The sequence below is a fragment of the Cataglyphis hispanica genome, chromosome 12 (assembly GCF_021464435.1).
Source record: "Cataglyphis hispanica isolate Lineage 1 chromosome 12, ULB_Chis1_1.0, whole genome shotgun sequence".
NCBI lineage: Eukaryota > Metazoa > Arthropoda > Insecta > Hymenoptera > Formicidae > Cataglyphis > Cataglyphis hispanica.
The window spans coordinates 1-16,522 of record NC_065965.1 but is presented as its reverse complement, the minus strand read 5'-3'; the positions used below and the strand labels follow the sequence as shown (position 1 = coordinate 16,522).

The following is a 16,522-nucleotide window of genomic DNA, read 5'->3' as shown; positions in this document are numbered from 1 at the left end:
TCAAGGCGTTGCCTCCCAAGAATATAGTTCCACTGTCGTGTCACTTTTTGTACGTCTCGGCGGATATCTCTCGGATATATTCTCGCTTTCCATTTTGTACGACAGAGATGTGAGAGTGCATTCCACAGTAGTATATGGTCCGGTCGATCTCAATCCGGCATTGTAAGCCCGTGGTGTGGTCGAATTCGCTTAGTTGTAGCAACTGTACGTAAACTTCTTCCGTTTTCGGTTCTATGCTTTCAAGTTGGCATTCTCCTATCTCTGTGAGGGAGAGAGTGGTGATGTTCAATCCGTCGCTACCGCAGTCGTATCCTGTTAGACTGTATGCAGTAGAGGATAGAAGTGCGATGATGATGTGTCACGTCCTGTCAAAAATTCTAATTTTATTTTCTTTTTTTTTCTCTTATAAATAATCAAAGTCCAGCAAGCGCAATTTGAATAGCGCGCCAAAGACACGCCATGACACCTGATTTCCTCGAGCGCCGAAGCGTGGCGCTTCGTTAGCTCTTCCCACTACCGCGCGTCCCACCACTACACATCACTACTCTCGGCAGCGGCCGAGCCGCCGAAACGGAGGAGCTCAGTGCGCGCTCCAACTCAGTCAGTCTCTCCCGCGCCGCCGACCGAGCAACATAGCTCTCCCGCGCCTCCGATAGAGCAAGAGTCTCTCCCGCGCCGCCGACCGAGCAACATGGCTCTCCCGCGCCTTTGATAGAGCAAGAGTCTCTCCCGCGCCGCCGACCGAGCAAGAAGTCTCTTCCGCGCCTCCGATGGAGCAACCGAGCTCTCTCGCGAACTCAATCGACATCCGACTCTAAATTCAAATTCAACTCTAATCTAAATCCAACTTCTAATTCTAGAGCAAGCTATACGACGCGATCATATATTCTATAAACTATTTAAAAAAATTTGTTGCTCGCATGTATTTGGTATCATAATAATCCGTGGACAATATATCGAAATATATACGATATCGAATTTGTTGCTCATTCTAAAGTATTAAAAAACGACACTTTGTCGCCGTGCACGCCATACGACGCGAACTTACACCGTATAAACTAATTAAAAAAATTTGTTGCTCGCATGTATTTGGTATCATAATAATCCGTGAAAAATATATTATCGAAATTTATACTATAACGAATTTTTTGCTCGTTGTAAAGTATTAAAAAACGACTTTGTCGCCGCGCAAGCTATACGATACATCCGTATATCATATACATTAATTAAACATTTATACGTTTTTGTTATTAAAATATGCTGTAGACAATATATACGTATATAATATCGAAATATATAAGAGACTAAGTTTAATTATTTATCACATAATTGAAGGGTTTAAAGTTTACGTAATATATAATTATATGAAAGATGAAAAGTAAAATTCCTAAATTAATAGCTTTTCCATCAATGCTAAATGAATTTTAGCCTAGATAAGAATTAAATACTATTTAAGTGCTTTTAGAAACTGTTAAGATATTTCCAAAATGAAATTTTTTTATAGCACTTTATTTTTGTATTGTAGTAATTGCCATCAACTATTAAATCCGAAATGTTGCCGAACAGATAGATAACTTCATTTAGTGTTTAGATATCTTGATGTAATATTTTTTAATGAATATTTTATTAGCAATAATTATCGAACATTTAATTATTTAATAAAACTTTTTTTTATTCTTTGGTCGCATGTAAGTGTAATATTAAAAAAGTAGCTGAAAAATTATTTATATTAAGGACTTTTTTAAATATATCAAAAAATGTGAACCTTTCTTTTAAAAGTTCCATTCTATAAGATTTTTATTTATTCTTTATCATTTTTATTTACTTTGTAAAATTTTTTTTTACATATTTCATATAATAATAGGATTGCAATATTGTTTTCTTGTTAAAAAATGGTAATTAATTTTATTTTAATAAATCTATTTGCACAATTGAAAATACAATTATAATAATAAAGGGATTTTTAATATTTTTACAAACTATATTTATTATTATTTTTTAAGGTGTTATTTTTAATTCTTACATATAAATCTTTAAAAGAAGAAGGACATCAAAGTAATGTTTTATTGATTTATTGGTTTAAAATGGTATTTTATTAGAATTTGAACATAGCAATATGTAAATTTTTTTTATATAAATTTGTTTTTCTTATCTTATAATATAAAAATGTATTTTGTAACATGTATGTTAAATGTATTTGAAAATAAATTTTAAAACATGCAATATAAATAGTAATTTATAATATAAATAAGTAATTTTTTAAATATTAAATATATAAGTATTAAAATAGGTAACGTAGAAGAAAATTTAAAAAACAACCTCTTTTGATTCTTATTTATAAACTTAACATATTAAAAATACAAAAATAAAAATTTTTTAATTTATAAACATAAAAATAAAAATTTCAAAAATATAATATAAAAAAATCAAATATTTTAAAACAATAAATGTGAATTTAAAAAAAGAGATAAAATAGAAATATGTAAAATAATGTTTTTTTTTATCTGTGATACATATATACTATTCCTTTATATATATGTATATGTCGTTGCATTTGATTTCGACCTCTTCCTCAATTTCTTCCTCGACCTCTTCTTCTATTTTGAGTATATAAGCGTGTAAATTGATGTGTAGACTGTGCAGATTGCTCTGTAGATTGTGCAAACTGAGGTTGTGCACATTGTTGTGCAGGTTGTGCACATTGTGACAATTGCATAAGAAGTGCTGTACCTTCTTTTGCTGCTGCAGGCTAAAAGTAAACAAAATAAACAAAATTTATATATATATATATATATATATAAATTATAATTATGTAATTATATGCACAGATTTTATATTTATATAACTGCGTTACCTGTAAAACATGTTCATTTCTTTGTGGCGCAGGTCTTTGATTTTCTTGGCCAGGATTGCATAAAGATTGCTGATTCATTATTTGTGAGACATTCTCTTTTTCTGCTTCTGCAAAATTTAATAAATTTTGTCTTCGTCTTTGTTTTGTTTTCTGTCGAGAACGCCATAACTGACTTCGTCTTATCCTTTTTGTATTTTTTTCTATAATTTCAACATTTGTATGCAATAGTTAATATGAAGTTTGTTTTTAAATAACTTGCTCTATCCATTCTTCCATTGATTATTTATTCATTCGTCCATTCGTTCATACATATGAGATGCTAGCCAAAAATTTACGATATTTGTATATTGCACAAAAATTATGTTTAGTGACTTATAGTTTTAATTAATTACATACATCTTTTGTCAATTAAAGTGTCAAATGATGTCATCCTGGATAAAATCATTGAAATTTTACATGCAATTTTTTGAAGATGTATTTCGCGTAAATAGCGATTGTTCCGATGATTAAATGTGAGAAAGCAACACACTTGCATCGTAATGAAGTAAGAGTAAGGAGAGTTATCTCGATAGTGTAGGGTGCAAAAAAGAAGTCACAAAAGATATTCCCTAACCTTCTCATTCGGCAAACCTGGCCACATACGGAATATTTTTCGTGACCATTTCTAATCTAAATAGATAACTCTCCTTACTCTTCCTTCATGGTAATAAGCATCGTAACAATTATTAACTCTACTAAATTTATGTCCAAATAACTACGTATAAATATTTAATGATTCTATGCAATCCGATGTAACTTGGCATACTAAATAATTACAAAAAATTGCATGAAGTATTTATCGTCATAAATCTCTGCTAAACATTCTTGGACAATATTTCGGATATTTTTGACTAGCATCTCGTGCACATATGCACATAGAAAAAAAAGAAAGAAAAATATATTGAAAATTCTATAATTTACTTTTAACTACAATCCATCTTTTATTCTTGTATAATTTATTATAAATTTACCTTGAATTTCCATGATATTTGAATCGTCTTGCTTGTTCATTGCACAGTCCGTATTATAAAAACCTTCAAAAAATTTTTTTCTTCCGATCCGAACTCTACCACAGTGAAAAAGGAACTGAAGCAGAGCTGCCGGATTGCGGAAGCGGATAGGCTAGCAACGCACACGAAAGCATGAGGACTCATCCATGCGCTTGTGAATAACTTTCTCTCTACCTGAGGTTAGGTTAGATTAAATTAGGTCACTAATACTTGTCCTATACTCTGTTTGATGTTTGCCGCAAGAAAAACTTTGTAGCGTGTGTCGTAGATTCCTGACAGAGCATGTGAGGACATGTTTGTAATAGACACCGGACTACCGGATCGCTTCAGTAACCAATAAATGACTGTGACACAAACGTTTCACCAACTGTCTTATCTTTTTTATTTTTTCTTTTTTTTTTAATAGCGGTTCGCCGAAAGTGAGAACGAATGATATAATGTTTCGTTGAAAATCTTACGATGATTTTCTGTATTTATTTAAAGTACAATAATCTACGAATGTGTGTGTAAATTATAATAAAAATTTAAAATTTAGTGTTTTGTATTTTATCTTAAGTAACTTTAATGAATTAATGAAATTTTTTGGCGAAAGTGATACGATATTATTTACATAATTTTTAATTTATAATATTCTATAATATATTTTTATTAATAAATTTATGAAATTTTTTCATATTTTTCATAATATTACATATTAAAAACATATTATTATGCTGTTGTTGTGTAATATCAAAATTACTCAAATAATGTCGTTCTTAATATTTTAATCGTAAAAATTTTATTAATTTATTAAAATTACTTTCAAAAATATAAAAGAAAGATTTTTAATTTTTATTATCAGATGATACACACATTCGTGATTTACTATATCCTTATGTATTTTGCAATAAACAAACTACTAGAAAACTAAAAAATAGATCTCGAGATCACGACAATTCAATGAGAGCAACAGCATTATAAGCAAAGAAAAAAGGGACGAAAGCACTTTTATCATGTAGTAAAGCATACGAAATATTTTTCTCATTTGAGTATTTTTATAAAAAATCTATGAAATTAATTGCTAATAAATATATTGCACTTTAATTTAAATAAAAATTTTTTCTATCCTTAATTAAAACTTTTTATATCATTTATAATAACCGAAGAAAATATTTATATAAGCTATTTTTTATTCTAAGGTCTTATTTTATTAAAAAACAATATTTTACATTTCTTTCTTGTAAATAAGCTATATAGATTTATTAATATAATAATTATTTTATAATATATATTATCTCTAAATTTTTTTTTGTATATTTTCTATTAACAATTTGTTTTTACAATTAAAATACAATTTTTTTCAATTATTTATTTTAATAAAAATATTTAATAATATAAAATATTCTTAACAAGCTTTATTATAAATATTTAAATATAAATAAAATTAACTCCTAAATCATAACAATATAAGAAAATAATAATATAAAATAAAATATAATATAAAATATAGGAAATAAACAATATAAATTTTTTTTTAAGATGGAATATATGTATTTTTGAAAGTAATTTTATTATTTTAAATGTATTGGAATATTTTTTTAGTACATTTAAAAAAAACGAAAAAAATATGAATTGGTTATTACTGTTACATATCCAAAATATAAACATATCCTAAAAATAAAACAGTCACATTAATAATTATAATTCTAAATGATTACAAATAACAAATTTTATAACAAACAAAAAATATAATTGTATAAATAGATATTATATGATTAATGATAATAATAAAATTAATAAATAAAAATTAATACCTGTATGTGAAATGGATGTAATTTCAAAACCATCACAGTTTGCTTGATTGCATCATTGTGGTAATATAATAATATCTTTTTCTAATTCTGTAAAGTCCTTGCGTATTAATGTATTAAAATCAACATTGACCAATGGAAGCACTTTTAATCTTTCTGTGCAACAATTAAAACATCTTGATGTTTCTCGGAACGTCGGATATTGAGTGAATAATTTTCTACACAAAAAACCAGTTACTTGACAATCTATTAAAATACAATTATTTGATGAAATATTACCTGAAAATATTTGCCTTATAATTTCAACACGTAATCTATAAGATGATTTTTTAATACCATAAGTTACTACTTCTTTAATTAATTCAAAAAATTTAAAATCTGTTTCAGTGGATATAAAATTTTTAATATTTTCTGTGTCAAAATAAGCAGTAATAAATAATTGTAAAATACAATATAATAAAAATTCATTTTGTATACTTTCCTTTTGTAAATACCTCCCTTTAGATTTAATGTCCGCTGTTGTCAAGCCACGCCAATTTTCAATTTCTTTCGTTGCAATTATATCTTAAACATTATTAATTTGTTGGCAATCAACACATACTCGTTGCTGTCCATATCCTTCTTCTCCTAGCATCCTCCTTCTTCTCCTAGCATCCTCCTTCTTCTCCGGCATAGAACATTCATCCAAAGCATGTACATACTTTTTGCATATATAACATGTGTGTCCGCCGGTTCATGTCCATTTTCACAAGCGGGGCATTTTTTTTGCTTCTTACATTATTTTGTTCAACGATCTTATTATCTTCTTTATTGCAGTAAATATCATTTTCTACTGTATCTTGTAACATAATCTGACTATCTTGACTATTTACATTTACTAATTTTATAGGACCATTCATGAAATTCACATGTTTCATTATAAATTCATCTGCACGCGTAGGAGTTTTCTCATTTTTTAACATAATGTTTTTTATTATATTAAAATCGCTTTCTACGCTAGCACTGCTAGCTGATACTCGACCAAATTCAAATATATCTCGGTATATGCAAGAAAGGCAGTAATTTTACATCTTTCATAAGCTAATCAGCTAATTTTGGCATGTAATGAGCATTTTCTCTATCTCCTTCATCATCAGCTATTAAAATCTTGACTTTGTCATCGATTTTTTTTTGCCCAATAACTCCATTTATTGAAATTATTTTCTTCTTTGTCCTCCACATCATTATAATCTTCTAAACTTTCCTCCATACTTAACTCTTCAAGCAAATCTTTTGTAAGAAAATCTTTCATTTTTAGTTTATATTCTTCACATATTGTTTTTTTATTTTTACTTGTCTCACCTTCTGTTTCACAACGCTCAATAATTAAAATTCCTTTTAATAAATCTTCTGCAATTTCAATATCTCGACATAAAATTAATTGTCCTAATATAGATAAATAAAATTGCTTTATACGAGAACGCGAATCTTTCAAAAAATTTGCATATTTTTTAATAAAATGTGCTACATCGATACGTATATAGCAAGCAGGTAAATTATTTTCTTTGCATGCGTCCGCATATTCGTCGAGTGTAAAATAATTGGTGAAACTTCGCACGGCTGCTGTTAATAATGCGCGTGAAAAATCGCACACAACTTCATGTGGTCGTGGTGCCCCAGATCGTGTCCACTCCACTAACAAATATTGAATAATATTTGCATTATGTTTTTTTGATAACATCTGTGATACTGGAAAAAGTCCACTTTTTTCTAAATTAACAACACAATTATATAAAAATATGTGTCCTGTCTTTGACTTATCAGGCCTTTTAATTTTTTTTAATAATATTACCAGTTGCGTCAATGTAAATGCATGCTATTTCATCAGATGAATATGTTCTACATACCTCTAATTGATAATTTGATCAATAATGCACAAAAAATGGACTTAATCCTATGTTATGAATAATATTTTGTAATGGTCCTAATTGCATAATTTGTAACGCTTTTATTGGATCTTTATCAAAATAATTTGTCTGCGTAATATCATATTTAGCAACTCGTAAAACATTTGCACTAAATAAATGCGGAGGTTCTATGTTATCACTACTTTCCATTAAATTTTCTGCCATTTCCGCTCTTTATTTCATTACACTAGCTCCTTGTAAATTTTGAACAATAGTTTGTCTAATAGGATTTCTTAAATATCGTTTTCCGCAACGTCCTTCTCCTTTAATAAACTTACATTTTATTTTTGTAGTTATATCATCTGTATTATCTATAACACATTTTATTAACGATCCGCATTTACATGTACCATAAGCGTAACCCAATTCTCCATCGCGTGCTAATTTAACTCGTTTAAAATTAAAACCGCAAGATAACTTTGTACTTTCCCAAATTTTTTCACTAAATACCTGCTGCCATGTTCCGGATTGCAATATTGTATATTGTCGCGTAGAAGTAGGTCGATCCTTATCTTTTTGTCTATACGTTTTATAAATAACCATGGAAGTAAAATCCGTTTTTGTGTCACCATTGTAACTGTGAAACATGATATTTCATTATTAATTAAAAATTCAGACTCATTTATTATTGATTCGCCTGTTGTTTCAAAAGCAATGCTTGATTCTCGTTGTTGTACATTGTGATCGATATCCATCATTTGTTGACAAGGAGACATAGCGGGACACTCAGTTAATTTTTCTCTTATTTTGTATCTATTACATGTTACAAATGCATATAATGAATTGGGTGTTAAGCGATTTTCAAATTCTTTTGCTATTGTTATCCAAATAGCATTGTGTTTCGAAATAATCTTCTGATTTTCTTTCACAATTTGATCCTTGTACTTCATAAGAATATCAATTAAAAGATCTTTATTTATTGCTGTCGGTCTTCCACGCATTTTCACAGTGTGATATTATCAAATAATAAAAACTAATAATTTATAAAAATCACTCGCACTTCACTAAATCAATGAAAACTAGAAAATCACGATGTTTTCACTGCTACGATCGCGAAAACACTGACCCTGACTGACATGTTTTGACAAAAACAGATAGCGGCTCACACGCACACAATTAGATGACCCTATACATGTACTGCGCAACGGAGTCTGATTGTGTGCGCGTGAGGCGATTCCGTTTTCCTAGCAACCCGTACGGCGGGCAATAATAAAGCAAATAAGAAACGCGGTAAGAAAAAAGGTAATGCGAGATAGTATGCGACGCGGATCTAATTTCAAAACAAATCGTTCCTTTATTTTACCGACAATACAAAGCGTTGTTGAATATTTCGACACAATCATACAAAAAACTTTTCTTCTTAAATAACATATATAACACATATTGATGCAAGACACTACCGTATCAATAATCTCTTAATAAATATACATATATACAAAATTGTTTCAAATTAATAAAACTGAACTACCGAGACAAAGATACTGAAACAATAAAAGGTTATCATATATATAGTATACAGTAAAGAGCAACAAAATTAGTCCCTTATATATTTTGTTAATATATTGTCCACGAATTATTTTGATACCAAATACATGCGAGCAACAAATTTATTTAATTAGTTTAAACGGTATAAGGTCGCGTCGTATAGCATGCGCGGCGACAAAGTGTCGTTTTTTAATACTTTAGAACGAGCAACAAATTCGATATCGTATATATTTCGATAGTATATTGTCCACGAATTATTATGATACCAAATACATGCGAGCAACAAATTTTTTTAAATAGTTTATAGAATATATGGTCGCGTCATATAGCTTGCGCGTCGACAAAGTGTCGTTTTTTAATACTTTAGAACGAGCAACAAATTCAATGTTTTATATATTTTGGTAGCATATTGTCAATTTTGATGATGGATTATTTTGATACCAATTACATGCAAGCAACAAATTTTTTTAATTAGTTTATACGGTATAAGGTAGCGTCGTATAGCAACGACTAATGAATCGAGGAATCGCAGAAAAACTTTTTCAAAAATACCGAGGTACGCGTCGAGCGCTTTGACGAGGCTAGCTGGAAGAGTGATTAAGAGTAATTCGAATTAAGAGTATTCAGTTTATTTCGAAGAGTTTAAGGAAAATACACGATTTATTAAAGAATCTGTATCTAATGGTAAATGGATAGAGAAATGGACGAGAAACGATCTCTTCGATAGCGCGCAGAGCGTCGCGACGACGGACGCGTATCTCGCGCGGGCGCGACGATGCGACGAGTGTCTCGAATCTCTGCGAGAGAGGTGTCGACAGGAGCGTCGAGGGACGATCAACTCTGATCGCTCGAGTCGTTCGACTGACGGGCGCGAAAGATGATCTGCGTAGACGTTTCGAGCGCTCGGGCGGCGGCGAGAGGCGCGAGGGATTCTCGTGGTCCGAGATCGAGAACGGCTTTCGCTAGGCGCGTTTCAACCGGCGCCGTCATCAATCTCGATTATATCGAACTATTGTGATTTCTCGAAGATGCCAGAGGTACGGTGCTCGATCGAGTACGCGATGTTATGGGCAGATACAGCGTCAAAGTCAATACCGCGTTCAATGGCGAATTCGGGTGACAAGATCGCTGTTAAAACTATCGTCACGAAGAATCATCCGCTTCTGCCCACGTCCGATTTGCGAGAGTGGTACGGGAAGCGCATAATCGATGTGATTCTAGCGTCGTTAGAAGAGTTTCAAGAGCGCGATAGCGGATGGGTGTTATCGCGAATATTAAATATAACGGTGAACGTGAACAGATATAATCCTATGCGCGCCGGATGTTACGTCGAAATTCCACGAGAGATCAAGTTGAAAAAAGCTGTGATTAGTGTGCGATCTACGGACGATGCGTGTTTCGCGTGGGCGGTAGTCGCCGCTCTATACTCGGTCGAAAAGCATGCGGAGAGAAGCTCGCGGTACCCTCATTATACAGCGTTATTGAATCTGGAAAATGTTGAATTTCCTATGAATTTGAACGGAATTGCTAAATTCGAGCGTCTCAACGATATATCTATCAACGTATATACCATTCGTGATAAGAAGAATAAGAAGGATAAGAAGAGAGATAGTTCCTTTGCGTCTTATTAATAGCAAGAGGGAGAAGATACGTTAATTTGTTGTATTTAAGCGACACGACGCGACGAAGTAACGCGACGCACTTCGCGTGGATCAAGAATCTGTCTCGTCTCATTGGCTCGCAATTGAGCGCTCGGTGACATAAAACGCATATATGCGATTGGTGAGTACTAACTAAAAAAATTTTTTATAATAATGCACTATATGATGAATATACTATATAATAAATATTTCAGATGCATGCACTATTTTCGGACGAGCGATAAGTTATCGGCTCACAGCGAGAATTGCAAGAGAATGAATGAATGCGCTATCATTCTTCCGACCGAAGAGGACAAGTGGTTAAATTTTAACAATTACGAGAGAAAGGAGCGAGTTTCGTTCATGGTGTACGCCGATTTGGAATGCGCGCTGGAGAGGAAGGAGGACAGAACACCGAACACATCCATCGTTCAACGTCATAAGGCTCACAGCGTAGGATATTGCGCAGCGGTGCGCGTTCGACGACGCTAGATCGATGTACAGATCGCATCGCGGCGAGAACTGCGTATCGTGGTTTGTTCTGGAATTGCGAGATCTAGCGCTTCGCGCGAGAGACATTCTGAACGCTATCGCGCCTATGACGCCTCTTACGGCGGACGAACGGAAGAGATTTCGCGACGCGACGAACTGTCACGTATGCGAGAGACCGTTCGAGTCGGGGGACGCTCGCGTCTGCGATCACTGTCATTTGATCGGGCGGTATAGAGGTCCCGCACATTTTAGTTGCAATCTAAATTACAAGGAGACTTATGTCATTCCTATATTCTTTCACAATTTATCGGGTTACGACGCTCATTTTATCATTAGAAACGTGGCTAACGCTTTTCCCGGAAGCGTCGAGCTGTTACCATTGACGAAGGAAACGTATATCTCCTTCGCGACGAGCGTCGACGAAGCGTCGGACGAGGGGGGATGGTTCGCGCGCGGGAGACGCGTGAACTTGCGTTTCGTGGATTCTTTTAAATTTCTTAGCGCGAGTCTTGAAAAATTGGCGTCTTATCTCGATAAGAGCGAGTTAAAGATCGCGCGATCGGAATTTCCCGATCTCGACGACGCCGATTTTGAGCTTCTTATGCGAAAGGGTATATTTCCGTACGAGTACGTCGACGATATCAATAAGTTCCGCGAGACTCGTTTGCCGCCAGGTGTTCTACAGTTCGCTGACCGGTGATTATCGTATCCGGTAGCGATTACGAGCGAGCGATAAAAGTCTGGGAGCGATTTCGCGTTCAGACGCTGGGCGAATATAGCAATCTGTATTTAAAAACTGATGTTCTTTTATTAGCTGATATCTTCGAAAATTTTCGTGACGCCTGTATGAGGAGTTACGGTTTAGATCCCGCGCATTATTACACGTTACCCGGATATACGTGGGACGCTATGTTAAAGTATACAGGCGTTCGATTCGAGCTTTTAACCGATATTGATATGATGATGTTCGTGGAACGCGGAATACGCGGCGAGCTGAGTCAATGTTCTAATAGATACGCGCGCGCTAATAATAAATACTTACAATCGTATAATCCTTTGTAACTATCGTCGTATCTTATGTATTTCGACGTGAATAATTTATACGGATGGGCGATGTGTCAATCGTTGCCTTACGAGAATTTTTGATGGGTCGAGGATGTTTCGAGTATCGATTTAATGTCCGTGATGCCGAATTCGCCTATCGGTTATATTTTAGAAGTCGATCTTGCTTATCCGTCCAATCTTCACGACTCTCACGCTGACTTACCGTTTTGCCCAATGCGCGATAAGCCGTCCGGAAAATGGACAAACTTCTCCTCATGCTGTACGATAAACATCGTTATGTAATACACTATCGTAATTTGCAACAATGCGTTAAACACGGATTACGCGTTACGAGAATACATAAAATATTAGGTTGGGGAAAAAGAAATCCATTATTTTTGCGTGAAATTCAAGACTTTATTTAACATGTTTCGGATTGTCCGATTTGGGTCAAATATGCGCCGTTTTGTTGTATAATTTGTTGCCATTTTAAAGGTAGCTTCATAATGCCTCTCTCATAGAAGTCTTGGTTTTTATTGGCGAAAAACTCTAGTAATCGATTTTCACAATCTTCTCTTGATCTCAATTTCTTATCACTCAGGAAGTTTTGCAATGCGAGAAAAAGGTGGTAATCGCTTGGTGCCAGGTCCGGACTATATGGTGGATGCATTAAAACTTCCCATCCAAGCTCCCAGAGTTTCTGGCGAGTCACTACAGACGTGTGTGGCCTGGCGTTGTCCTGATGGAACACAACACCTCTTCTGTTGGCCAATTCTGGCCGTTTCTGGTCAATCGCTAGCTTCAAACGGTCCAGTTGTTGACAGTAGAGATCAGAATTTAGTGTTTGGCCATACGGAAGCAACTCATAATAAATGATTCCTTTCCAGTCCCACCAAATACACAGTAGAACTTTCCTGGCCGTTAGTCCTGGTTTGGCCACCGTTTGAGCTGCTTCATCGCGCTTTGACCACGATCGTTTTCGCACAATATTGTCGTATGTGACCCATTTCTCATCCCCAGTCACCATACGTTTAAGAAATGGGTCGATTTCATTCCGTTTGGCCAAGGCTTCGCAGATGGAAATTCGATCCATAATGTTTTTTGATGTTAATTGGTGTGGCACCCAAACATCGAGCTTCTTTTTGAATCCAACTTTGCGCAAATGGTTTAAAACTGTTTTATGGTCGATCTTTAGCTCCTGGGCGATGCTACGACTACTAACATGCCGGTCAACTTCGATTATTTCTGTGATTTTATCGACATTTTCGACGACGGGCCTGCCTGTGCGAGGTGCATCTTTAACATCAAAAATGCCTGAACGGAATCGACGAAACCAAAATTGCACGTAATTAGCTGTTACAGTATCGGCACCATAAACACCATTCACAATTTCAGCCGCCTGGCTTGCATTTTCGCCTTTATCAAAGAAAAACTGTAAAATGTACCGAATTTTCTCTTTGTTGACTTCCATTTGTAACACCATGTAACTCACAACTGAATGGACCAAACAAAAACAACAAAAGAATTTTTAGTGTGAAATGTCACCTTGACAACGAGCATAAATTTGAAATTGTTTAATCGAAACTTTACGAGATATCGATCACTACAGCCATCTACCGAAAAAATAATGGATTTCTTTTTCCCCAACCAATATTACAATTCGCGCAATTCCCGTGGTTGCGCGAATACGTCGAACTGAGCACGCGATTGCGAATTAGCGCTAAAAATGAGTTCGAGAAAAATCTGTACAAATTAATGAACAACGCTGTATTCGGTAAAACTATGGAGAATGTGTGTAATCACTCGGACGTTCGACTAGTGACCCGATGGGACGGGCGATACGGCGTGGAAGCGATGATCGCTAAACCCAACTTTCATAGTAGGAGCGTCTTTGCGGAGGATTTAATAGCTATAGAATTGAGCAAACTGGAAGTTAAATTTTATAAACCGATCTACGTAGGCATGCGAATTCTCGATATATCGAAGATTCGTTTGTACGAATTTCATTACGAATATATGTTACCGTTATATCGAGATAAGTGCGAAATAATGTACACCGACACAGATAGTCTTATTTATCGCGTTGAATGCGAAGACGTATACGAGGATATGAAATGCGATATCGATAGATTCGACACGAGCGATTACGCGACGATTATTCGACGAACAATGTGTACGGTATGCTTCTTGTTAATAAGAGAGTACCGGGTTTAATGAAAGACGAGAATAATGGCGCGATTATGATGGAATTTGTTGGACTTAGAGCAAAAATGTACGTACTGCGAGTAGACGGTAGAAGCGAGACAAAAAAGATCAAAGGCGTGAAGAGCGCCGTCGTCGCGAGAACGATAACATTCGACGATTACGCGCGCTGTTTGCGACGAGATATCGAGATGTCGCGTCGTGCTTAAGATCAAAGTTACACGAGGTGTATACGATATCGGAGTCGAAGATCGCGCTTAGTCCGTATGACGACAAGCGATACGTCATACCCGGAACGACGACTACTCTACCGTGGGGGCATTATAAAATACCGCTGTAATAATTTTTATTTTTTAGTTGATAGAATTTTATTAAATTATGTAATAAATATGTAATGTATAATAAATACAATTATTTTATTAATAAATACAATTATTTTATTAATAAATACATTTTTATCGTAACACGGCTGCTTTGTTTGTCCAGGAATTGTGCGTTTCATCCATCTCCAACCATTTCACGTAAACCTCGTCGCCCCTTCGACGCAGCACCTTCTCTATGAGATATACGTCGGGGTCGAAGACGAAGCAACTCGTGTTCGTAGAATCCTCCTGCGATCGGTTCGTTTGGCGAATCTTTTAATAGATACGTCCCTGGATTGGTTCGTTGTACCTTGGTTATTCGAAATATCTCGGTGGTCCAATTGGGCGTGAAACCTTTCTCGAAGATCGTTTTGAATTTGCTGACGCGTACCGGATCGTTCGGTTTAAATTTCGCGGGAGCGGCTATCTTTACATTACTGTATACCGTGTTTAAAAAAAGTTTATCGGCGATTGCGGGAGTCACATCGACGGGTCTCATACCGATAGTGCGATGTTTTCGAGCGTTGTACTCTTTCACGAGACGGGGCAGCGCGTCGATCCACTTGTACGTTCCGTTTAACGTGAAATATTTCTACATGGAGTTCTTAAGCGTGCGATTGAATCTCTCAACGATCGACGCTTTCATCACCGAATACGTCGAATAATGATTCACCCCATGCTTCTTCGCGAACTCTCGCACTTCGGTATTGTAAAATTGTAAATTGTGTTATTGTAAAATTCTTTTCCTTTGTCGGTCTGTAGATTTTTTGGACATCGCTTAGAGTTTCGCGTTATCTTAGATAACGCTCGAACGACTTCGCTGGCGTTTTTACTCTTGAGCGGTACGGCCCACGCGTATTTGCTTAACGCGTCGATAACAATGAGTATGTAGTTGTGGCCTTTGTTGAATCTCGCGTAAGGACGCATTTCGACCACATCCGCCTGCCACAGGTCATCGTACCCACGCACCGTGACACGGCGACGCGGGAAGTTTCTTCTCGCGGGCGCGTGCAACTCTTCCACTAGTCTTCGTTTTTCGATGTCCATTTTATCTTTTCTTTTGTCGAAATAGCGTCTTTTTATGGTCGCTTTCCTTTTTTGTTCTATTTTAATATCGAAGGAGCCTTTATCGGAGGAACCTTTACCGTTAACTCTTCCAATGAAGGAGCCTTTATTGAAGGAACTTTTATCGAAGGAACCTTTACCGTTAATTCTTCCAATGAAGGAGTTTTTATCTTTAACTCTTCCAATAAAGGAGTCTTTATCGAAGGAACTTTTATCGAAGGAGTCTTTATCTTTAACTCTTCCAAAGAAGGAGTCTTTAGCTTTAACTCATCCAATGAAGGGGGTCTTTATCTTTAACTCATTCAATGAAGGAGTCTTTATCGAAGGAATCTTTATCTTTAACTCTTCTAATGAAGGAGTCTTTATCGAAGGAACTTTTATCGAAGGAGTTTTTATCTTTAACTCTTCCAATGAAGGAGTCTTTATCGAAGAAGTCTTTATCTTTAACTCTTTCAATGAAGGAGTCTTTATCGAAGGAACTTTTATCGAACTTGCTTTATTAAAAGATTGGATTGCGGCTTTCTCTAAATCTTTTATCCGTTTATCGAACTCGTTCTTTCGTTAACCCTTTGACTGCTAAAGGCGTATATATA

At 34.9% G+C, this 16,522-nt stretch overlaps 3 protein-coding genes across 4 annotated transcripts; all 3 read right to left on the bottom strand.

The window, feature by feature from the left end:
* Positions 1-2,336: 2,336 nt before the first annotated feature.
* Positions 2,337-3,932, bottom strand: LOC126853348 (uncharacterized). Of its 2 annotated transcripts, none has more exons than XM_050599001.1 (3): positions 3,865-3,932; positions 2,855-2,961; positions 2,337-2,749 (listed from the first exon to the last, which is right to left on the bottom strand). In XM_050599001.1, the coding sequence occupies exons 1-3, from the start codon at positions 3,902-3,904 to the stop codon at positions 2,573-2,575; spliced, it is 324 nt and encodes a 107-aa protein (XP_050454958.1). In that variant the 5' UTR covers positions 3,905-3,932; the 3' UTR covers positions 2,337-2,572. The 2 variants fall into 2 exon arrangements, with proteins under 2 accessions (XP_050454958.1, XP_050454957.1); XM_050599000.1 differs by having other exon boundaries at positions 2,855-3,054; positions 3,865-3,929.
* Positions 3,933-12,721: 8,789 nt separating this feature from the next.
* On the bottom strand, positions 12,722-13,783 carry LOC126853573 (histone-lysine N-methyltransferase SETMAR-like). Its single transcript, XM_050599423.1, has one exon. The coding sequence runs from the start codon at positions 13,781-13,783 to the stop codon at positions 12,722-12,724; it is 1,062 nt and encodes a 353-aa protein (XP_050455380.1).
* Positions 13,784-14,957: 1,174 nt separating this feature from the next.
* Positions 14,958-15,363, bottom strand: LOC126853569 (uncharacterized). The gene is made up of 2 exons (XM_050599417.1): positions 15,175-15,363; positions 14,958-15,113 (listed from the first exon to the last, which is right to left on the bottom strand). The coding sequence occupies exons 1-2, from the start codon at positions 15,361-15,363 to the stop codon at positions 14,958-14,960; spliced, it is 345 nt and encodes a 114-aa protein (XP_050455374.1).
* Positions 15,364-16,522: the final 1,159 nt, after the last annotated feature.